At 52.1% G+C, this 24,435-nt stretch overlaps 1 protein-coding gene across 2 annotated transcripts in view; it reads right to left on the bottom strand.

The window, feature by feature from the left end:
* The window catches only part of GTSE1 (G2 and S-phase expressed 1), a 1,052,868-nt gene that overhangs the window by 163,756 nt on the left and 864,677 nt on the right, over positions 1 to 24,435 (bottom strand). For both annotated transcript variants that reach the window (XM_069629229.1, XM_069629230.1), the window contains exon 11: positions 24,008 to 24,176. In XM_069629229.1, coding sequence (XP_069485330.1) covers positions 24,008 to 24,176 — 169 coding nt within the window. The remainder of the gene's footprint in view (positions 1 to 24,007; positions 24,177 to 24,435) is intronic.

Below are 24,435 nucleotides of genomic sequence, written 5' to 3'. Positions count from 1 at the left end.
GCGCTGCAGGAGCCAGGCCTGCAAGTTCAGCGATTTCGGGTCGTGGTGGAGGATGGCGCCTCCTTCCCTGGAGAGCAGATCCGCGTCCACCGGCAGCTTGATTGGCGGGGACGCTGACAAGTCCAGAAGGTCCGGGAACCATATCTGCCTCGGCCACGCAGGTGCGACGAGGATCATCCTGCACCGTGACCTCTTGAGCTGGTTGACGAGCCGGATTAGCAGTGGCAAAGGAGGGAACGCGTAGAGGAACAGGCCCTCCCAGGGGAACGAGAAAGCATCGCCCATGCTCCTTGCCTGGGGAAACCTGCTGGCGAACCTCCGGCACTTGGAGTTCGTCGCCGTCGCGAACAGGTCGATCTGGGGTGTGCCCCACCGTCGGAAGAGGCGATCCACTAGATCCTGCCGTAGTTCCCACTCGTGGCACGAGCGCAGCTCCCTGCTGAGTGAGTCGGCGATGGTGTTTTTTATCCCTGCCAGATGAAACGGCACCAGAAACATCCCTTGGGCGACTGCCCAATGCCACAGGTCCTGCGCCTCCTTGGACAGTGCTGGGGACCTGGTTCCGCCCTGTTTTCTGATGTAAAACATGGTGGTGGTGTTGTCGGTGAAGATCCTCACCACCTTGCCCTTGAGGGACGGAAGGAAGGGCCTGAGGGCCCAAAACACTGCACAGAGCTCCAGGACGTTGATATGTAAGGATTTCTCCGTCGGGAGCCAAAGGCCCCTTGCGTGCAGATTTTCGGTGTGCGCTCCCCACCCTTCCAGGGAGGCATCCGTGGTCACTGTCTCCTGGTGGGCTGGGGTCTGGAAGTCCATGCCCGCCGTCAGATGCGCGCGGGTGCCCCACCACCGGATCGCTCGTCGGAAACTCTCGTCGAGTGTGATCCTTTCCTCGAAGCTGCCCGTCGTTTGGATCCAGCGCGCGTCCAGGAACTCCTGCAACGGGCGCATCCGGAGCCTGCACATGGGAATGAGGTAGATGCAGGAAGACATCATTCCGAGGAGGGACTTGATGGACCTCACCTTGGCCGCGTCGGCCACCAACATCCGCTGCACCTTGCCCAGGATGGTCCTGGTCCTCTCCTCCGACGGGGAGGCCAGAAGGGACACTGTGTTGAGCCTCGCTCCCAGAAACAGAGCGTCTTGCGCGGGTACCAGGTGGGATTTGGCGTAGTTCACGGAGAATCCCAGGTCCGTGAGAAGTTGGACGGTCCTTGCCGTGTGAACCACGGCGAGCTCCCTTGTCTTGGCTCGGATGAGCCAGTCGTCCAGGTAGGGGTAGACGTGGATCCCTTCGCGGCGCAGCTGAGCCGCCACCGGTGCGAGGCACTTGGTGAACACCCTGGGTGCCGACCGAAGGGGAGGGCTTTGAACTGGTAATGCCGCCCTTGGACCACAAACCTGAGAAATTTTCGGTGCCCCTTCAAGATGGGAAAATGGAAGTAGGCATCCTCCAAATCCAACGATGACAGGAAGTCTCCTTCCTCCAGCTGACCCAGGACGTGCTGGAGGGTGACCATCCGGAACTTTTGCCCCTTGATGAACTTGTTCAGACGTCGCAGGTCCAGGATGGGGCGCCATCCCCCCGTCTTCTTCTTCACGAGGAAGTATCTCGAGTAGACTCCGGAGCCCCGAAGCCTCTTTGGGACGAGTTCGATGGCGCCCTTCTTGAGCATCGCCTTCACCTCCAGGAGAAGTTGAGGGACGTGAAGTTCTTTCCTGGCCACGGGGGGGACGCGCGGTCACTTTCTTTGAAACTCGAGCGCGTGGCCCCGGGCCAAGGCGTCCAGCACCCAACGGTCGGTGGAGATGGACTCCCACACGCTGACGAAGCTCGCCAGCCGGCCTCCCGCCGGGGTGCTTCGGTGGGGGCCCGACCCCCCGGCCGGTTCAATCCTGCTTCGACGAGGCTTTAGCGCCTTGTCCTTGGCGACGACGGCGGGGTCCGCCAGGCTTGCCTCGTCCTCTGTAGGCCTCCTGAAATGACGAGCGGGCCGCTTGACAGTAGGAGGAGAAACCGCCGCCGGAACCTTTGGAGGCGCCCTTGCCTCCGCTGCTCCGAAAGGGCGTCCGTCGTTGTTGCAGAACTCCAAGGGCCCGGGCCGTCTCGGTGTCCGCTTTAATGGCCTGAAGGGAATCGTCCACCGTTTTCCCAAACAGGTTGTTCCCATCGAAGGGCATGTCCAGGACTCTGGTCTGAACGTCTTGACGGAAGTCCGTAGCCTTGAGCCATCCACGCCGCCTAAGGCAAACGCCGTTGCCCAACTGGCGGAACCCAGTGTCGGCGATGTCCGTCGCAACGGTAATAGCGTGGTCCGAAGCCACCTCACCTTCCTGCAGGATCTCCAGGGCCTCTGCCCTCTTGTCGTCCGGCAAGAAGTCCAGCAGGGGTGCCAGTTTGTACCAGAGCTCCGTCGTATCGGGCCACGATAGCCAAGGCGTTGGCGGCTTTAATCGTCGTCGCTGCAGACGAGATGACTCTGCGTCCCATAGCGTCCAATTCTTTCCCTCGCCGTCCGGTGGGGAAGTCGATGTGGAGGCCGCACCCCCCCCCCCCCCGCTTTTTTCCTGGCCGCCGCGGAGACGACGGAGTCCGGAGTAGGCTGCGCCCGGAGGCACAGGGGGGCCGTGTCCGGGACCCGGTACTTTTTCTCGTACCGGTCTCTTCTAGCTGGCGTCGTGGACGGGTTCTTGAGGAGGGTGAGGCCCTCATCCCAAATGTCGTCCAATAGAGGCACCGCGAGGACCGTCTTCCTCTTGGCCTCGCGCCGCTGATAAAGGAAACCTTCCTTCTCCTCAGGGCAGAGTTGGAAAAGCTCGGATGTCCTGGCGATCATTGAGTGGAACGATCCAATCTCGTCGGGCGGAGAAGCCCTGGTGGGAGGCGACGACGGTACATCCTCGTCGTATACCTCGTCGTCCGTACCCGTCGCTGCCGTGTCAGTCCCCGTATCATCCCCTCGGGTGGACGGGGATGTGGGCTGGAAGGGGCGCGACGGCTGAAAAGGAGGTGGAGGGTGGATCCTTCTTTTCTTGGTAGGGGGAACACCAGAAGGTCCCGGTTCTGGGTCCCCCGACGGGAGAGGTTCCGTCGGCAATGGTAGTCTCGTCCTTATCTCAGAGCATAAGGACTGTATAGCCAACAAAATGGCCGCCGAGTTGTCTCGCGGCGCTGGCAGAGGGGAATCCGACGGGCGATCAGGGGCCCCGTCGGTACCCTCGTCGTCACCTGCGTCGGGATCCATCCCGACGGGCCGGTCTTCTTCCACGCCGAGGCCGTGGCTTAAGACCTCGACCAGCTCCTCCTCCGAGGTTGAGGCCGAATCTACGACGACGCCCTGCCCCCCCTTTTTCTTCCCCACGGGGGATTTCACGGGGGTCCTATCGATGGGCACAAAAGAGGACTCCCTCCGAGGTGGCAGGGAGACTCTGAGCCCCGAGGTCGCCACCACTGGTGTAGCCTCCACAGGCTGAGCCAGGGCCGCCGCGACAGTTTCGATAGAGGGCTTGGCCGGATGGATTAAGGCCTTCACCACCTTAGGTGCGCTCACCGCCTTATCCTTGAGGGGGGGACACTGCCTCGCTCCCCCTCCGCCTTCGAGCTCGACCGGGGCCTCTCCAGGAGCTTCGCCGGGTGCTCGGCCTTCCTCTTACCCGACCCAGAGCGTTGGCTCGTGGTTGATGGTGCCGGGGAGGGTGCGCCCTGCCTGGCGCCCGTAGAGCCCGACCGTTCGGCGCTCCCGGTGCCAGCGGACTCGCGGTGCTTGGCCTTATGTTGGACCCCCGTCGCCGGGGCGTCCTCAAAGGTCTTAGAAGACCGCTCGGATTTCTTCCTCTTCTTCTCGCCGGACGGGCTCTTCCCTTCTAGCCAGTTGGCGAGACGTTGATGGCGGTCCTTCATGGTCCGCTCCGACATGTTGCCGCAAAACGCACAGTCCTTCTCCACGTGCGTCTTGTCCTCATGTAAGCAGTAGAGACAAAAGGAGTGTTCGTCCTCCTTAAAGACGTTCTGGAGCTGGCATCCAGGGCAGATCCTGAACAGCTTTCCGGGCGTCGAGCTTCCCTTCTCCTGGGCCATGTCCGGGCCTGAGAAACTTCTGGAGTCCTCCAAAAGCGTAGCTCGACGAAATCTTCACCCTTGAGGGGCGCAGACGAATCCGACACGGGTCCCCGTTGATCGGATGGAGAGTCGGTGGAGCTTGAGGCTCTTTTGACCGAAAAAACGAAGTTTTTGAGAAAAAACGTGAAAAAAATAGCACTAACGCTCGAGAGCAATAGCACGAGGATCCCAACACATGAACGTGCGGTAAAAATCTGAAGATGGCTGCCAGAGGCGGTGCTTAGGTAGAGGGCAGTGGCTGTGGTCAGTATGACGCAGAGACCAGTGATTGGTTATTACTACGAAAGACAGATCAGAAACGAAACTGATACTGGTTTTTTCTTTACCGAGGATTCCCAGCCTGACGACGGGGAATATTCATGAGCATGTGAATCCATGCCAGACCCCATGCTGGAGAATAAGGGATAAAGACATTAGCTTTGGCCAGAGCCTTTCTAGGGGATTCCACCATGCAACGGGGTACCTCCGACAAAACAGCCACGAAAGGCGTCGATGGAATTGGAGTCTACGTCGAGCGTGGCGGTGACAGCTTCGGCACAGTCCTCGAGGGCGGAGCCCCGAGCGTGTCCTTCGACAGGCTGGGTGCCGACGACTTCCTCGGAGGTGGAGCCTCGGGAGAGTCCCTCAACGACCTTGGCGCCAAAGGCGGCGATGTCTTCTTCTTCGAAGACTTCACAGGCTCCGACGGTCTCGAGGGCGTCGAGGAACAGGCATGACTAGAACGATTCCCTTTGTCCGAGTGGGACCTTTCCCGCGAATCGTGCCGACCACCTGAGCCCGAAGGCGTTCGAGTGGTGTCTCTAGTACGGTCACGACCGGCTCCTCTCAGAGGCACGGACGGACCGGAGCCCTGCGATTAAAAAAATCGCCAACATCTCCGTACGGAAGGAAGCCCATTCCTCAGGAGTCGAATGCTTGGTGGGACAAGCAACCCGTCGCCGAGCGGCGTCCTCAGACGAGGACCAAGAAGGAAACCGATGACGGCGCTTCCATGAGTGCCTCGAAGAGGCAGAGGAATGGCGGGCCCTACTCCGGGACTGAGACCTCCCGGACCGACGACGAGGCGGAGAGTCGCCCCTCGAATCGTCAGTCGAAAGCCCAGTGGACCTTGGCTTACGAAGCTTGGTCACCTTACCAATAGAAAGCTTCTTCTTACGCTCCCGCAAGGCCTTAGACGTAAGCGACTGGCAGTCTACACAATCATCCGTGTCATGGTCCTCACCGAGGCACCAGAGGCAGGCGTCGTGCGAGTCAGTCAACGATATCTTGGACCTGCAGACCCGACACTTAAAACCCGGCCGCGGGGTGGAAGACAACGAAGCCATCATGAAATCTTCACAAACAAACAGGTTCGAAGAATCGAAAGAACAGTAAGTCAGAAGAACCGAGGCGCGCAGAGATCCCCGAAGCGAACACGTTCGCGGAAAAAACGGAATTGAGGCTATGGGCGTCGTGCGTCCTACTTCTAACATCCGGTGACGTCGGCTCGACAGAGGCCCTCTAGAACAGCGTATCGATGCCATCGGCGCAGGACATTTTCCGAAGCAGCACAGCTGTGGTGATTACTTGTCAGATATGGAATACGTCAGAGGACCCAATCCCCTCGAAAGGATATAGTCTTCATTTATTTTTTAATTTCTTTATTGGCATTTCGTTATGGTTAAAACAGTAGCACGACACATGTATTCTGCTGATTGTAAATCTGTCAGCAACCTGTAATAAAACATTAACATTTCAACTAAAACAACGTTAATTGTCTCCTTGTTTTGTCCATTTAGGTTAGCACAAATAGTTTACAGCGCGGGGTGAGCATGGGTGGAGAGGGCGGCAGGGAGGCCCAGCTTGGGCTTGTGTGCCTCTCTCCATTGATGTCGCTGTGGTGGATTACTTCCCGTGACGTCTGGTTTGACTCGTTCATGGGGGCTTGTCATCTGAGGGATGAAACATACTCCATATCATTTCCCTCCAGGCGTCTAATGCCACACTTGAGTCTTCGGTGGATCTGGTGACACTGTCTTCCCAAACCTTGGTTTCAGCGCCCACCCATTTCAACAGCTCTTTGTACCATTTGTACTGCGGTCCTGCAGGTTTTTTCCAGGCCATTGCGATAGTCCTTTTAGCCAATATACATGTTATGTCCATGAGTTTCACTATATGTTTGTGTTTGGCTAGCCTGGGGTAAGTTCCTAGTAGGCATTCAGCAGGGGACCATTTATACCTGGTTATGCCCGCTTTTTCACAGGTCCTTTTTCAGGCCCAGAGACACTAAGTTTGTGCATTCCCACAACATATGGAATAGATCTGCTTTGTTCGTGTTGCACCTAATACAGGTAGGTTGCATTTGTCTATTAAATTTCGCTATTTTGCTTGGTGTGAGATATGTGCAGTACAGGACGTTCAGTTGAATATGTTGGAACCTAGGATTCCTAGACACTTCTTTAGGAAATATTAGAGCCCTGTCCCATTCCTTATCTGTCATCTCTTGCCCTAGGTCTGCCTCCCACCTGGATTTCAGGTCTGCACGGGTTGGGAATATCACTTAGGTGGCTGTTTTTTTTTTATTGAGAAGAAGTTGTTTTAATCAAGACAACTTGATTTTTCAACATTATATTACAAATTCTTAAAACAAAGTAAATTCATTAAAAACAAACTTCAATTTGCAGAACCTTGACAAATTTACACATGAAGCATAATGGTTCAATGTCAGATATGAGTAATATAATGAAATAATCATTATTCATAAGCATGATAACAGTTTCGTGAAAGATAAGAAACATCAACATTAGGACAAACCTAAAAACAGTCCTCGCTACCTGTAGGTTGGTGTACTCACAATTTACTATGGTTCGGATTTGCGACTAGAAGTTTCAAGTTGTTAAAATAATTCACAATGGCATATCTGACTGACTATATTTTATATATGAAACAGAAGATCCCATAATTTATTGCTCGTTGTAATGACATCATTTCGCAGTGGGGGTTTGAAGAATATAATTCGCCAAGTAGTGCGGGACATTCTGAACAAAGATGTTTCAGCGATTCAATCGCTGATTTGCAGAATCTGCATGAGGGTTCATCAATTGACAGCAATTTATGTCTGGACAGAATTTCACGCGTTGGCCAGATGTTCAAACGAAAGCGCAGGAAATTGTGTTGTGATCGTGAATCAGGAAAGAATAGCAAGTAGTTCTCAGTGGAACCATATCATTTCAAAGGATCTTCAATAAATGTGCGGTAATGATTACACGCATGTCGTGTTTCAATCCAGTCAAACTCCCATAGACGAGTTTTTGCTTTGTTTGGAATCTGGATTAAAAGAGAAGTGGATATACCCGATTCTTGCATAATTTCCTGGGCTTTCGTTCTCCAAGTCAACGTAAAAGCATCATTTGACGACAAGAGATACTTTGCAGTGATGTTAATTAAGTCTACTCCACCGTTCACCATGAGACATTTTCTATAGAAGGAGCAAATCTTCCACTTATGAATTGGGCTTAATGTCCTTGTATGCTATGCATATCTGATAATGCAGATGGGCTGTGACAGTGGGAGGCTTAGGACTCGTTTCCAGTAACATCCTTCGATTAATGACCAGTAGTTGTATGATTTTTTTAATGTTGCTTCAGTGCCATAAGTTAATACTGGAATAAACTTTTGCTTATAATAAGTAATGATTGGAAGCAGGGAAAACTTGCAATATTTGTTTTTAATTAAACAAGCCTGTGACACCGCTGTCAGTTTCTGCTTGATTCTCAATTCATCAGCATTCAGACTATGGCTATTCGTAACGAGCGTACCTAAATAGATATAGGAAGGGACTGCACTTAGGATTGTGGATTGTAGGGGCCATCTATGTTCAGTGCAACGCTGCTTAGTTGATCCAAATTGAATAACTTCAGTTTTCATTATGTTTACAGTTATGCAATTTGCTGCCGTATATCTAGAATGTTTAGTAGCGCACGTAGACCGTTTGCAGTCTTTGAGAGAAGAACCATGTCATCTTCATATAGGAGATGTTTGACCTGGAGGTTATTGATTTTGGGTGAGTCTGATGGTGGATTCAAACTTAGGTGGCTGTATGTTTGGGACACTGGTTTCCAGCCCTCCCCAAGGTTGTATAATAGTGTTGTAAAGGTATCCCTGTCGTGTTCCACAGGCCAAGTTTCCCATTTGTTTCGTGCTATTCTATAGATCTTTTGGTACCATAAGAATTGGCCACTATGTATGCGGTCTCCTGCCTGCAACGAGAAGACTCCCTCAGTGTACAAGTCTCCCCAGGTGTAGACCACTCCCCTCTGGCCCCCCCCCCCCACAGAGTCTAATGTTCTTTAAGTCAGTGCGATTTTCACATAGGTCCGATATCACTGACTTCCGGGGAGTATGGCTGTTTTAGGCGCAAGAGTCTAAGATCTGTGCCATATTTTGCTTCCCATGGTAACTAAGAGGGGTGCTTTGCTCAGAAGATGTTGGGGCACCCAAATAAGCTCCTTTATTTGTAAGGTGGAGATCTTGTGTTGTAGTAGGGCAGTCTCAGATGTGACTTCGTCCGCCAGCCACTTGGTCACAAAGCTGAGTTATGCTTCCAAGTAATATTTCTCCAGGTTTGGGAGTTGGATTCCACCCTGTCTGTATGGTAGAACCAGTGTGGACAGCGCCACCCTATGCCTGCCTTTCCCCCATAGGAACTCTCAGATTATGGTCTCAAGTAGGTGAAAGAAGGGGGTATTGATGTAGTAGTGCACGTTTTGGAACCCATATAGAAATCTGGGGAGAACCACCATTTTGATGATTGAAGCTCTGCCCATCATTGATAGGGGAAGTTTAGCCCAAAAGCCCATTGATTTACGCATTGCAGGAAGTGCTTCCTTTGTGTTGTGCTCATGCATTAATTCACGGGTGTGCATTATATTGAACCAAAGGTATCGGAATTAGGTAGTTAACCAGTGTATCCCCACTGAAGGGATTTCTTCTTTGTTCTTGCCCTTCAGGCCCGGCAGGGGGAACAGACATGATTTTGATTTGCTAAATTGTATCAAGGACTTCTAACATAGTTGGTACATTTAGATGTGGGTCCCTGACATAATAGGACATTGTCTGCGTAGAGGGAGATGACGTGTTTTACCCCTCCTAGTCGCATGCCTGCATCAAAAAATTGTTTTCTGAAATAAATGGCAATGGGTTCCAGTCCCAGGATGTAAAGCATGGGGGATAACGGGCAACCCTGCATGGTGCCCATGCATATGTCCCATGCTGTTGAGACATATTCCCCAGATTTCAGCCGTGCTCTTGGTTTGGTATGAAGTATTTTGACCCATCTAATGAACCCAGGCCAAAAGCCGAAACTTTCAAGAACCGCCATCAGCCACTCCCAATATATGGAATCAAATGCCTTAATGGCATCTAGCGATAGTATTGCGTACGATTCTCTGTTCGAGTTGGTCTGGGCTATAACATGTTCGAGCCTGCGTAAGTTCATAGTGGTATTGCATCCCGGCACAAATCCACTCTGATCTGTGTGCACTATGTCGCCTATTAGTCTGGAAAGCCTCTTAGCTAGGATAGTGGTTAATATTTTTGCATCATAATTGAGCATAGCAAGTGGGCGGCAGGAGTCGCACGTCTGCGGGTTTATTGGGCTTGAGCACTGGGACCACAAGGGTGTCTCATGCTTTCTGGTAGGATCCCTTGTTCATATGCCTCCTGGAAGACCTTATGAAGCAAGGGGCGTCAGAGTAGATTCGTAAGCTTTATAAAATTCTGAGGGTAGCCCATCACTGCCTGTGGTTTTACATGTGGCCAGTGATTGATTGCTTCAGCCATATCATTGCGTCTAGAGCTTCAGATTGTTCAGGGGATAGTCTAGGCTGTCCCATCTCTTCTAATGTATCCGCAATCTGGTCTTGGGGGTCCCGATCTTTGTGGGAGTATAGCCGTGCATAGAAGAGCTTAAAGGACTCGTCTTATGCTCTGTTGGGTTTGGTGTAGATCGCCGTTCTCGTCTTTCAATGTAGTGGTTGGGTGCCTGGGATGTTCTTTTTTGCAGAGCCAGGCCAGCAAGTGGCCGGGTCTGTCTGCCTCTGTTGGTTTTAGTGGCGTGGTCAAACTTGGCCAGCTTTCCCCACGCTTCCGTGCATTCATCTCTTAGCGTTTTAAGTTTATCTTCTCTTTGTTGGGTGTCTGGGGGGGTGGATTCCAGGCTCTCAATTTCTTTTTCTCGTTGGTCTAGTTTTGCCCGCAGTAGTTTCCCAATACCTCCCGCCTTTGCCATTATTTCTCCTCATATTACGACTTTCAGGGCATCCCATATTGTGCTTGTGTGCTTCACACTTCCCATGTTTAACTCAATGTAATTCTCAATGGAGTCTTGGAGTTTGCCCTAGAATGCCTGGTCTTTCAGGGCCTTCACTGGCATTCTCCACATGGGGATAGGGGGCCTGGGGCAGATGCCATTCCATTCTACCAGTAGTAGTGAGTGGTCCAAGATGGATCTTCCTAGGTATTATGCCCTTTCTATTTGGAATAAATGTTCCTTACTTATAAAGATATAATCTAGTCTAGTGTGGAGGCCATGTGGTGACGAGAAGTATGAGTAGCCTCGTAACCCTGGGTGTAGTTCTCGCCATATGTCTGCTAGCTCCAGCCTGTCCACCATGGCAGCTAGGGCAGACTTGGCCGCTGTTGGGCCCTTTGTTGGGGGTGTGGCTCTTTCGAGTTCCGGGTTGCGCACAGAATTAAAATCTCCCCCCCATATGAAGGAGCAGTTTCTATATTGCATGATTTTAGTGTACATTGTGTTAAGTGAGCCAGTATGATGTTGGGGAGATAGGAGTTCACTATGCATACCCCTACATGCTCAATGTGTCCCCACAGTATCACAAACCTTCCCTCAGGGTCTTTCTCAGTCTTGGTTAGGTGGAATTTGGGCATTTGGGGACTGATCCAGGTGAACCCTCCTCTCGCATATCTGGAAAAGGTGGTTCCAAACCCTTGCCCACCCCAGTGTTCCCAGAGTTTGGCCATGGATTCCTCTGTGCAGTGGGTCTCCTGTAGCAGTGCTACCCCTACTCCTTCCTGTGAAGGTATGATTTGATTCTATTCCTGCGGAGGTAAGTGCCTAGCCCACGCACATTCCATGTCATTACCTTTATTCTTGCTGCCATGGTGGTCTGGTGGGTGGTTCCAGGGCTCCCAGTCCCTCGGCGGAGTTGACTGCAGATGTGATCAGGCAACGAGGATTCTCCTTTGCCCTAGGGCTCAGTTCTAGTGAGCCCATCCCTCCCCCCATCCCCCACTGCCGCTTGGAGACGTCTCACCTTTTCCAACCTTCATTATAGTGAATGAAAAAGCAAAACCAAACAAAACTGCTCCCAGCAGTTGTTTGCAACTTGCAATGCTCGGGGGCTCCCTAGCCTTCTGGGCAGTTACGGGCCTTCCAGTGTGGGTGGTGTGCTGGCAGACTGCATGCACTTGTTTTGGTGGGGTGGGTCGCTGCCAGTTGCATGTGTGGTCCCTTTTTTTGTTTTTTGCTCCTCTCCGGTGCCGCTATCCTTATGTTACTGCGTTGGATGGTCTCAATTGACCTACTTCGTGTGTCAGTGTGATGGCGCCCCTTACATCCTGTTGAGCTGATCTTCTCTTCCTGTATCCGTTTGTCGTATTTTCTTCGTCTTCAGCTAGATTATTATGTTCAAGCCACATGTTTGCTGCTGCTGGAGTCTCTAGGAATATTGCTTTTCCCTTGTAAAGTACTTTGAGGCGTGACGAAAGAGTAGCAAGAATTTGAGGTTAGGCTTTCGTAGTCTTGCTTTCACTGGTATAAAAGGAGTTTGCTTTCCAGTTTTTGTGGTAGGGCAGGCATGTTTCCTGTTGCCCCGTTGGTGTCGTGGCCAGTGTCAGATGGCCCCTTCTTGGGTGAGATTGCTTATTTGAGGTCTCCAAGCTATCAGGTGGTTAGCTACCTAGGTTCAGCTCCTCCTGCTTATGTTGGCTTCCAAGGTGTCGTGGGTGTGGTCCCGTCTGTTGCGTTCGTTGCACAAGGTTATCCCCTGGTTTTTATTGTGCCGGTTTCATGGTGGTTCCACCTCGTTGTGCAATACTGGTAGCCTCTTCCTGTTTAGCATGGATCGGCCAGTGGTTCGTTCATAGGGTATGGTGTTGGAAGGTCAATCATGGATCAAATAATTATCTCACCACGTGTCCCGCATTTTGTGTTCTCATTCCCTGCTACGATTGCCCTGGTCACTCTTTTCCCATCGCCTCCTGTGTTCATAAACCCAGTGGAGCGTAGTTATTTGGCTGGTTTAGTTCCGGTCTAGGTCCATTACATATTGGTGTAATCTTGGCTCAGTTCATGCAGGGCTCTTGGGTGTGTAGCTGCTGTGTATCTGTTGTAGGGTGAGGCTCATACCCTCGTTAATCTTCAATTAGAGCTGTATTTAGTGCTCCCTCCTGTGGGGCTTGTGGGAGGTGTTTTCATTTTGGGGGCTCGTGCTGGTGGCCGCACTCGTTTGGCCCAAGTCTCTGCGCTGTCTGGCGCTCATGGCATTTATCTGGCGCTGTGTCTATGCACTTCAGTACCACATGCAGCAAGGCAATGATGTGATCTAGTTGCGGCAGGAACTTTACTTGCATCTTCACATTAAGTGCCTGCTTGCCACTGAAATGGCGCCATGTGGCAATGGCCCCACTACCTTTGCACTTCCTGCGGTGCTCCTCCACTCTCTTCGCCTTACGCTTTAGCGTATACCCGGTCTCCCTATGTAGGCCTTTCACTGCCCCCTCTGATTGAATGGCCATGGAGCCTGCTGATCCAACCTTAGGCCGGTGTTCAGATTGTCAGTAGGAGCGTGGGGGTCCAGCGCAGTACTGCCCCCCCCCTTACTTACACAGTTGGTTGTGAGCGGGCTATGAGCCGCGGTGCTTCACCCTTAAGACAGGGCCACGGTCTCCTCCGCGCTGCCCCATCTGTGTTGTGGCCAGCGCACACTTTTTTTCACCCCCCCCCCCCCGATCCTCAGTGGGTGTTCATGCGTAGTGTCCCTTCTCACTTGGCCTTCCCTGCGTGTCTACCTCCAGGCAGAGCTCGGGGCTCCGTCTTTGTTGATTCTGCGGGGCTCCGTTGTCCTCTCCCTGCACAAGGCTCGTAGTGTCTTCTGTGTCCGACGCCCCTCCTCCAGCTTACGGGATGCAGTGCTTCACGGTTGCTTCGGGCTCCGTCGCCGGTCCCGATTGTAGCGGGGCTGTCTCGGGTGTTTGGATTAGTATATCGGGCGGTCCTCATGCACGATGAAGGTGAATCGCTAGGCAGTCGTGTTGCCTCACTGCTGCGTCGGTTTCACAGTTCTGCGCCGCCATCTTGGGTGCTGCAGGGGCGCCTTTATGGATGCTTCGTTTTCCCTTTTACGGGCTCTTATTTCTTTCTGCAATGGAACTGGGCTTGGGAAAAAGGGTTCCTCTTTTATGAGTAAGTTTCGCTGCATTTCTTAGCATTTTAACGCCGTAGCACGATCTAATGTAGGATCTCGGGCAGGAGCTCTTTGGGTTTGCGTGCTCACACCATGCGCACTGGCAACGCCCCCGAGGGCATGCTGTGATGCACATGGCTTTGAAAAGGCCAGTCGCTCGAAGCCAGTAGAGGACAGGTGTGATGTGCTCTCTGGGGCCAAGGGCCAGGAGGTGCCTATCTGCAGTATCTTGGACCCGTTGGAGCTTTCCGAGTTGATATGTGGGGGTGCCCAGGTAGAGGGAATTAGCATGGTCTAGGTGGGAAATTATAAGTTACTCACCATAGTGACTAACATACTCTTAGTCCATAGTCCCCTTTCCTCCATACTGTATGGGGATCCCTTCCAAGGGACGGGAGACAGACCCTTTTTCACCCAAAAAAACCTTCCCCTTTAAATTTAGAGGCACACGGGGGACGGCCCAGGGAGCATGCACTGCCCTGACTCTGCCCTCCGGCACCACACCTCAGTACCCATTGACGCGTCGACCATAGATTTAACATTGGCTAATGACACCAGTATTATTAGGGTGGAGGTTGGTGGGCCATATGTTACTCTTACTTCCCGTCCCCTTTCCTTCATACTGTATGGACGATTACAACTCATTGTAGCCCCAGGGTGGAGAGGAGAACCTCCTTAAGCAAATAAGTTCCTGAGAACCTCCCGTCCGAAAGCCGCATCAGATCTAGAACCGGCATCCAAACAATAATGTTTGCAGAAAGCCGAGGGAGAGGCCCAAGTGGCCGCCCTGCTTAAGACTTGCCAAGGGACATGGCGCTGGAATGCAATGGCTGTTGCCTTGGCCCTGACTGCGTGGGCATGCATGTTGGCTGGGAGCGGCTTGTGCTGGCCCTCATACGCTTCTTTGATGGCCGAGACCATCCAGCGGGATATGGAGGCCTGATAAACTGGTCTTGAGCCTTCGAAAGTGACAAACAGGGCGCCGGTTTGCAGAAGCCCTTGGGCCTGTCCAAGTAGAATTTCAGGGCACGCCTGACATCCAGGCAGTGCAGCACTCTGTTCTTCGCCCTTGGGATCGGGAAAAAACGTAGGAAGGACTATTTCTTTGTTCAAGTGGAACGAAGAACGGAACCTTGGGCAGGAATGCCGTGTCTGACCGCAGGACTACCTTGTCCTTGTGAAAGGTGGTAAATGGTTCAGAGGCTACCAGCGCCTGGATTTCGCTGACTACGAGCCAAGGTGAGGCCGACTAGTTAGGCAGTCTTGATGGTGGCCAGCCTGATGTCCACGGACGCCATTGGCTCGAATGGTTTGTGCACCAGGGCACCCAAGACTATGTTAAGGTCCTGCAACGGGTGCAGTCTCTTGATGGGTAGGTAGAGCCTTGCGAGTCCCGTCAGATGCTTGACGATAGGGTTGGAGGAGAAAAAAATGCCCTCATCCGAGTTCCTGTAAGCCCCAATGGCTGCGAGGTATGTGTGGCAGGTGTCCACCTGCAGGCCGGAATGGGCGAGGTGCACCAAAAAAACAAGAGCATGTCATCCTGGGTGCACGCCAGGGGATCAATTCCCTTTGAGTCTGCCCAGTGGCAGAATCTGGTGCATTTGCTTTTGTACTGGGCCCCGGTAGCTTTGCTCCTGGCGCCTTGTATGTTCTCCAGATTGGCCTGTGAGAGTAAGGTGCCGAAGCGTTACCTGCTCAGGTACCATGCTGTGAGGGCTAGTTTCCCTGGCGCAGGGTGGATGAATCTGCCCCCCTGCTGCGCCAGAAGATGTGCTGGGACCGTCGGGAGGTGAATCGGGGGCACTTCCGAGAGACTGAGCAGCTCCGAGAACCATGGCCCGGCCAGCCACCATGGAGCTATTAGAATGATGAGGAGTTGGCGAGACCCCTTGATTTTGCAAATTACCCTGTGAATCAGGTGAGTGCGCGGAAAGGTGTAGGCTTTCATGCCGGTCCACTGGAGGTGAAATGCGTCGCCCAGAGAGCCGGGGCCCTGTCCTTGCCAGGATGCAAACTGGGGACACTTCTTGTTGTGCCAGGTGGCAAAGCGATCCACCTGGGGGTGACCCCACCCGTTGAAGATCTCCTTAATAACAAGGTTGTTTAGCTGCCACTTATAATTGTGCGCTCCCAGCCTGCTGAGTCTGTCCGCTTCCAGTTTGGATTCCCCCACGAGGTGGACTGCCGTGAGTTCAATGTCATTTTCCAGGGCCCACTCCCACATTCTGATCGCCAGTCTGCACAGGGGAGGGGATCTGGTGCCTCCTTGCTTGTTGACATGGTACACGCTGGTCGAGTTGTCCATCTGGAGGAGGACAACCCTGCCCCTGAGAAGTGGTAGGAATGCCCTGAGCACCGGGCACATGGCTTTCAGCTCTAGCCAATTGATGTGGTATTCCTGCTCCTGTCGAGTCCAAGTGCCATGGACCGAGATCGACCAGGCTGGTTCCCCAACCCTCAAGCGGGGAATCCGTGGTGATGGGGGCCTGCTGAGTGGGCAGCCGGAAGGGCTTGCCCGTCCGTAGGTTGCAGTCTCTGGACCACCAAGTCAGGTCCGGGTGGAGAGATGGAGGCACGTTGTTGATTTCGGATTGAGAGCCCCGCTCCTGGTTCCATGAGGCCGCGAAGTGCAGTGGAATCCTCCTAATCCTTAGTCTTGTGTGTGGAACGGCTAATAAGACCGCTGCCAGTAGACCCAGGGGATGTTGGTACCACCTGTCACGACCCTCATACCAGATCCCCATTGGCCAGGTGGAATCAGGCCTCGGGTCTCTAATAAGGCCTGGCAGCCACTTCCAAAGCCCTCTTGGGGCCAGGCCTGGCAGCCACTTCCAAAGCCCTCTTGGGGCCAGTCCTGGCACCTATGGCACCAGGCTCATACACCGTGAAAGACATGTGTTCAGGGGACTACTTTGAGGCTTTCAGCCAACATGGAGGCAGCCACATAGCTTGGCTCCTAGGAACCAAGCTATGCGGTATAGTGTTTTGGGTTTGGTGGCCTAGGGACTATTTTACCTGGACTACTTTGTTGAGGCTATTTAAACCACACCGAACTAGACAACACGCTTCACGTTACTTTGCAGTCTGCAACGTGACGCTCACTGTGTCCAGCTATACCCACGAGCCTCGGAGAAACAGAACCTGCAAGGAGACAAAAGGAAAATCATTAGCAGCAGCATCTTACCTGCAATCTCCCTCTTTATCCGCTCACAGCTCCTGTGAACAGCTTCCTTTGGATCCGCACGCCTCCCGGACTGAAAGAGGAAGGAAACAACAACATTAAAGAAGGCATTAGAGACATTGCAAGCCTACAAACTGCGCAAAAGGCTTACCTGGCTGGTCGCCTCTCGGCCGGCATCGCTCCGGAATTCTACACATGCTGGGAGAATATCGCGACCTACGAGAAAAGAAGGAAAACAGGTTAGCAAAGGCACATCACAGCGCTGCGCATAGCGCTTACTTACCCCATCATTGCACTCATTACGCACCATCATTTATCGGCGAGGCCCAACTCAGCCAGTTCGCCACGCTGAAGCTCCGCATATCTAAGGGAGAAAAGCAACATTATTAAACCAAGAAAGGCATGCAGGAATAACAATACGAAAAAGCAGCAATAAGACCTACCTGAAAGACATCAAACAGGCCAGCGTCAGTGAAGTAACTGGACCGCACACGCCCACGAAAGACAACGCACCCCTGCCAAGAAGGCAGGACGGAGAGCACGCCTAATTCTACAACAATGTGAGGAGAGGTCCCAGAGGGGCTGAAGTCATACAGGGTTGTGGGAGGATACTTACCTCGGTCGGCCAGTCTTGAACACAGCCTTCCTGTATTTTCAGGCAGAACCTTCCACGCAGGCCACATCTGGGAACCACTGAGAAGAATACCAGCGACCAACCCGGCTGGGTGGCGTCCCCGTGGATACCAGGTGAGCCTAACACCACCATGCCGAGGGCACTTCTCCGCTGAGGAAGTGGGCAGAAGCCCTCTTGATGGCTGAGATTTTGTCCTCCGATGGAAATACCTTCTCAGAGCACGTGTCCCAGATGAGGCCCAATAATGTCTGAGTCTGCGTAGGCTGCAGCTGTGACTTCTTGAGATTGAGCAAGAAGCCCAGATCTTTTTGTTGCTTGCGCAGGTTCTGAGATGGCAAGCGGTCCGGGTTACGATCTGCGTTCCTGGAAGCTGTGGAACCCTCCATACGTACGAGACCTTTCTGAGCGCTGCTGAGTGAGTATATGATTTGGGCGTAGTCTTTGTAAGGATGGATAGAGACTTCGCCTCATGTGAGCGGTTTTTCTTCTTGTCCAGCTCTTTGTCCGTAGAGGAGTGTGAGACGCCCCCTGGACTGAGTGGGGTTTGAGCAGCCCTTCTTGGCCAGGGAGACTACCTCGGTCTGCATAGGAATCCCGATTTGGCAGAGGGGTGTCGTGTGAGGACTTCAGCCAGAACCCCCTCTGCCGGTTGCTCGGCCTCGGGTTGGAACAGGCCCAGATACTCAGCTAGACCAGCAAGATGTTTGTGGAAGGCCCTGGCTGAGGATGGCGTGTCCGGATCCTCCTCATCCGTATCCTGCGGATCTGGGGGATCCTGTGGAGAAGGAGTAGTACTAGTTTGTGCCAAAGGCTGGGGTACAGGGACCGCAGGCTGAGGAGTTGACTGGAGCCGGAGGAGGCGGCTGCACCCGGGCCTGGGGCGCCGACAGAGGCGTCTATGGTGCCACTAGTATGGCGGGCATGACTTCCCTGATGGCGTCTGAGGAGAACACCCATCCGAGGTGACTTCATGAGGCCGAAGAACCTCACTAAGAAAACCTATTCACTGACAGAAGCGGTGGCAGTGGGTGCTGACAGGGTAGCGGGAGGCTGCCGAGGCCGCTGCATACCCTTTCCATACGGACACAAAGGAAAGCTGCCCTGCGCATAAGAGGGGGTAGGCTGTAGGCCATGTACCTGGTTGAAGCCAGTCCCACCTTGACACTCCGTCGAATTCCTGGAATGGCGTTGGACTGGTGCATGTTTTTGGTACGGCGGCCATTTTGTCGGGCTGCCCGTTACCCGTCTGCGACCTGTTGCTTGGCCCACTGGGCCCGGCCTCCTCCAAGACTCTTGCGTGTGGATCACGAGGCCTACTCTGCTCCTCGAGCCTAAGCCCGGTAGGTGTGACACCCTTGACCCGGGGGTCGGTAGAGCTGTGTTTAGGCGCCCCCTCAGGGGTATCGCCGGTATTAGGGTGTAGCCCCTCGGCATGCTGCCGGTATAAGGGCAGAGCCCCTTGGGTGAAGACCTGGTAAAAGAACCTATCGGTCCCTCAACACTGGCACCTGGAGGATCCACGGATCCCTTGGCCAGGGGGCCGGTAGCTCTAGCAGCCTAGGTGCACGTGCTGATAGAAGGGCCTGAGTGGTCCCTCCCGCGCAGGAGTTTCCCTGGGAAGGAGTCTCCCTTGCGGGGTGCAATGGAGAATATAGGCCCTACCTTTGGTCTGTTTCGATGTTTCACAAAGTTCTTGAAGTCCTCTGGAGGCGACTTCTGGAAGAGCTCCCTCCACCTGGCTAGTCTGCTCTTCAATGCTTTGTAGGACAGCGAGTCACACACTGAACAAGATTGCCAACCGTGGTCTGGGCCAAGGCAACATAGGCATAGGGGTCTGAAGTAGGGAAGAGCCTGTTGCAGGATGGACGCCTGCTGAACCCTGTAGAAGTCGGCATGCGCCAGGGAGGAGCATGACGCCTGAGGACCGAGTACCTGAATGATAAAAAGACAAAAAAGAAGACAAAGAAGAAGTATCCGCATGTGGAATTACATTCCAAAGCCAAACTCAGGAGCGCTGGTGAATTCAGCCTGTTCCCGTCGTTGCAGAAAAGGGTATTGAGGTGTGGCGCTGGAGGGTGGAGTCAGGGCAGTGCATGCTCCCTGGGCCGTCCCCAGCACGCCTCTAAATTTAAGGGGGAAGAAGGTTTTTTTCTTGTGAAAAAGGTTCCGTCTCCCGTCCCTTGGAAGGGATGCCCATACAGTATGGACGAATGCGGACGGCATGCAACAGGAAGGTCGATGGCCATAATTGCACGGCCTCAGGAGAAGGGAAGATGCAGAGAATGTGGAGGTAGATAGCAGGATTTAGAAAATGAATGTGGTGTGAAAGTGTCCGATTAGCATCCATGGTGCATCTCAGATTCTTTACTGCGTTGGATGTGGCAGGAGAGGGCCTAGGGAGAATGGCTGAGGGTTGCGGGGATGGGGAGCGGGGGGGCTAAAGAGCAGTCTTCCCGCAGATCATTATTTCAGTTTTCCCGGGGTTGAGGAGGAGCAGGCTAGCAGTCATCCAGTGATCAATTTATGTGAGGCAAGAGGAGCGGTCGGGATGGGGATCGAAGAGGTCTTACAGAATCTGGTAGACAATCTGGGTGTCATCTGTGTAGTTGTAGCAGGTTAGGTCATGTGAGCTAAGAGAGGGGGCTCAGGTAGAGGTTGAAAACGTAGGGGAAATAGGGAGGCACTCTGAGGGACCCGTTGGTGACAGGGTGGGGTGCTGTGGGGAAGGGAGTAAGGAGTGCGATTTGTGATCCGTTAGTGAGGAGTGATGAAATCCAGCTTAGTGCTGCGTCCCTTATGGTGAGCAAGTGCAGTCTGTCAGTGAGGATGCTGTGGGTGATGGTGTCATAGACCGCCTAGAGGTCAAAGAGCACAAGTGTAGCACAGCTTTCTGAGTCGGCAGTGCTTTTGAGGTCATCCCAAATGGATACTAGGGATGATTCAGTTGCTCCGAGGGGTCTGAAGCCGGACTAAGCAGGGCCGAGGAGGAGGTTGGAGTTGGTCAAGAGGCAAAGCTGGGAAAGGAGACCGTTCGTTCAATAAGTTTGGCTAAGAAGGTCAGTAGTTGGTTGGAGGGAGGTGGCTCAAGGGAGTGTTTTTTTTTTTTTTTTTTTAGGAGGTGGGTTTTGATGTGCGATGTCTTGAAGGCTGCTAGGAATGTGCCTGAGGTGAGAGGCGTCAAAGATAGATTTTGCAATACTGCATGCACAGGTTGAAGAAAGGATGAGTTTGAGGGCATGATCTCCTTGGGATCTGGACTGCGGCTGCTACCAAGTAGCTTCAAGAATGCAGGTGAGGATATGGGAGAGAATGAAGAGCAGATCGGGTGGGTGGGCTAGTGGGGCCTGACTCGGGTGTAAGTGATCAGAGCAGGAGAATTGCTAGTTTGACACTGATGGAGCGTTCTTTCTACAGAAATGTTGTAAAAGTGGTCTGTGAGGCATCAGTGTGCTTGGGAGTTGGACAGTACAGTGAAGGGCCTTTAACTCCGAGATCTTGTGGAGTTCCTTGCTGCCTTTAGAGGCATTAGAGATTCTGTTCCAATAGAAGGATTTTTTGGCTTTCCAAATTTCTGCCTTGTAAACTCTGCTCTGACTGGCGTAAACAGCACCAATTTGGGAGAGATGGGTCAGCCCAGCATCTACACTCCAGGGTGTGGGTAAGTGTTTTTAGGGTTTTGAGAGAAGGGGGGTGAATGATCTAGGGGCAGGGCCTCATCTGTGGGAGGAAAATCTGGAGGGGCGAGTGGTTTGAGGGCGTTAGAGAGCCACAGGTCAATATAGCCGATACCTCCCTGGACTGGCAGATTGGGAAGGGAGGAAAGCAGGGAGTCGGGCCCAGCCCGGACTTACTATGAACTTGTTCCACATCGGGAAGTGGGTGGACAGTCCAGTGTTAGCGAGGCGAGGAGGAGGAGGAGGGTTAGGAGTCAACAGCCAGAAGATTGTGGTCCCTCCATATAAGTGGTGGGAGGGCGGGGAGCGTGGAGATGAAGGTAGGAGGAAATTCATTTTGCATCTAGGGTATGTCCTGCAGAGTGAGTGGCACCAGATCTCAGCTAATTCAGGTTGAGGGCTTCCTGGTGGTCTAGAAATGGTCATGCCACGCGGTTTTACAGGGCGAACCATACATTGATGACATCTAGCATGGTGAGGGGAGGGGGGGACCAGGATGGCCACGAGAGTCGCCTAGAGCATTAGCAAAGTTTGTTATATCTGGGCAGTCTGTAGAGGAGTAAGAAGCTGTGGTTAAGAGAGTTTGATGAGATATTTCACAAGGAGGGATTTGCAGTTTGCGTTGCAGGCTTGTCTCTCAGAGTGTGAGATGGTGACTTGTGATATGTGGAGGATGGTGGTCCCACCTGCTCTGCTAGTTCGGCTGCGTGCAATTAGAGTTTAGTCTGGGGGAATGCCTTGTGTGCGATTGGTCGGAAGTAGTCTGAGAAGCAGGATTCTGTTATGAAAGGATGAAAAGGATTTCAGAGGAAATAAGGTTGTATATTTTGTTGGTTTTTGGCGACAGACCTGGCGTTCATCAGGATGCATGAGAGATGGAAGGACAGGGGTTTGGGCCCTTAGAGAGCTAGTCGGGGTGGAGAGGGGATCCTCCTGGTGGAGGCACTGCAGGAGGCATTGTGTGAATATGGGGGACGATAGGGAGGGCAGAAGAGTAGGTAGAAGGGAGAGTTTGTTGGGGAAGGTGAGACGTTTTTTGGGGGTTATGAACATTCAGAGTGTGTGGAGAGAACGCTTGTGATGTGCAGTTCCTTGGGGGGGTGGTGGGAGTTCTGGTGTAGAGGGAGACTGAGAGAGAATTGCAGGTTTGGAGTCAGGGGTGGGAAGGGGGCTGGAGAAGGTGCAGCATGGCGACTGGGGTCGCCAAGAGGTTTGGTTGATGAATGGCGGTGGAAAGAGGGTGAAAGATCGGAGAGGACGCCCGGTTACCGATTTCTAGGGGAGTGTTGGGAGGTCTGAAAGGGGTTAGTGCCAGGGGTGTTGAAGGCAGTGTAAGAGAGGGGTGCAGGCAGGGATCTGGGGAGTGTGGGGAGGAGCTATTGTGGTGTGTGTAGAGATGAGAGGATCCGGTTGTTGAGGATTCTTGGGTGCCTCTGGCGTGTGAGAGTCAGCCAAGGAAGGGGTATTGGCGAGGGAAGCCCAAGCGGTGCTTAGGAATATGGTGTGTGTCATTTATAATGCGCATGTACACAAGATGCGCAGACTGAGGGATGTGGTTGGGGGGGAAGGGCGGGTTCAAGGGTGGGAGAGTGCGGTGTGGGAAAAATAGTGGTAAGGTCTGTGGGGGTGCAGAGGGAGATGTTTGGGGGCTGGACATTTGGAGGGTGCGGGGGATGGAGGTGGGTTGGCCGTGTTCCTGGTGTGCCATAGTGCCCCCCTGTTCTTGGAGTTGGTTGGCATGAGTGTGTTGCGTCTTCTCTGGCAGCTAAATTGGTTACTGGGGGTTCTTATCAAAAGGAAGATAGATTAGAGAAGGCGGTAGTGTTCGAGGCGCCACTGGAATCAAGCCCGTAGCTCCAGCTACATTTAACAGTGTCAACATTGAACTTTTGCCATTGTTCTAACTCCAGCAGCACGCTGAAGCACAGCTAGAATGAAATAGTAAATACACTCACACTACAGCTAGGTTTGACACAGTGGTTACACTCAAAATACAACTAGATTTAACTCAGCAGCAAAATACAAAGTGCAGCTAGATGTAAAAAGGAGGCAAATTTAAAGTGATCCTGGCTTCTACAAAGTGGCTAAGCTCTGAGTGCCACTAGGTTCAACACAGTGTCACAATACAAGTGTTGCTAGAGTTAAAGCAGTGGCTACACTAGAAATCCAGCTAGATTCAGTGCAGAGGCTACACTCAGAATGCAGCTAAATTCAACACAATGGCTATACTCTGAATTCACCCCAATTTCTATCCAACTGCATTCTGAATATAGCCTCTGCACTGAATCTGGCTTAATTTTGATTGTAGCCACTGTGTTCTAGCACCGTTTGATTTTTGACAGTGTTGAACCTAGTTGAATTTTGAGTATAGCCACTGTGAAGCAGCCAGCAGCACTTTAACTTTGCCTTCACTTTAATATAGCTGCCCTCAAAATGCAGTTAGATAGAAATTGGGGCAAATTCAAAGGGCAGCTAGATTAAAAATGGAGGCAAAGTTAAAGAGCTGCTGACCTCTACACAGTGGCTGTGCTCAAAATACAACTAGGTCAAAAATCAAGCTCTGTTAACACCGTGCCTACAACCAAAATGCCGCAAAATGTAACGTTTAATTTTATGGCAAATTCAAATTGTCATTATTTTGCACAGAAAAACAAATGTGATCAAATGGATTAAAAAAAAGACTAAAAAAACAGGGATTAAATGAAAAGTATGGACAAAGGCTGGCAAAAAGGTTAAAAAATGAAACCTCACAAAATAGCCATAATTACGGCTAACATACTTTTAGTGGTTTATTTTTAAATATCGTTCTCATCTTTGGGGCCATCAAAGGAATGATCTTACAATTTGTTGGTACTGATAAAAAAAAAAAAACATTGTGTTGTTCTGTCATACCCCAAAGAAACAACAATATGAAAAACAAGTTATTCTTACCTCGTTAGTTGACGGATTTTCTGGTTTTGGTTCCAGAGAGGTTTCAGTCTTTTCTGGAGAGAAGTCTAGGGTAAGTGGAATTAGAGTTGGGGTAGTTGGTTCACCTTCAGAAGAGGAGGATTTTGGTCGTGCAGACATGGGTGTCTTAAAGTCCACTGTGTGGTCAAGACTAAGACGAAAATTGAAAATAAAAACATTTGCATAGTTTCTTAAAAACAGTAATTTACTTTCTGCTGGCATTTAGTTTCATTTATGACCACCTTCATTACTGTCCCCTATGTTAAATTATTCGAGACGTCCTCAGGGAATTTTGACTAAAGCTGAATAAAATGGTCTTGGGCACAGAGATACAGATTCACAAGGAAGTACCATTTCTTTTTTAGCCAGATGTTAGTTTAAGATTCTAGTTAGGAGTCGAGATGCAAGAG

This window comes from Ambystoma mexicanum, chromosome 12 (genome assembly GCF_040938575.1).
Source record: "Ambystoma mexicanum isolate Mex_15411 chromosome 12, UKY_AmexF1_1, whole genome shotgun sequence".
In the NCBI taxonomy this organism is placed as follows: Eukaryota; Metazoa; Chordata; class Amphibia; order Caudata; family Ambystomatidae; genus Ambystoma; species Ambystoma mexicanum.
This window is presented reverse-complemented; position numbering and strand designations above follow the sequence as displayed.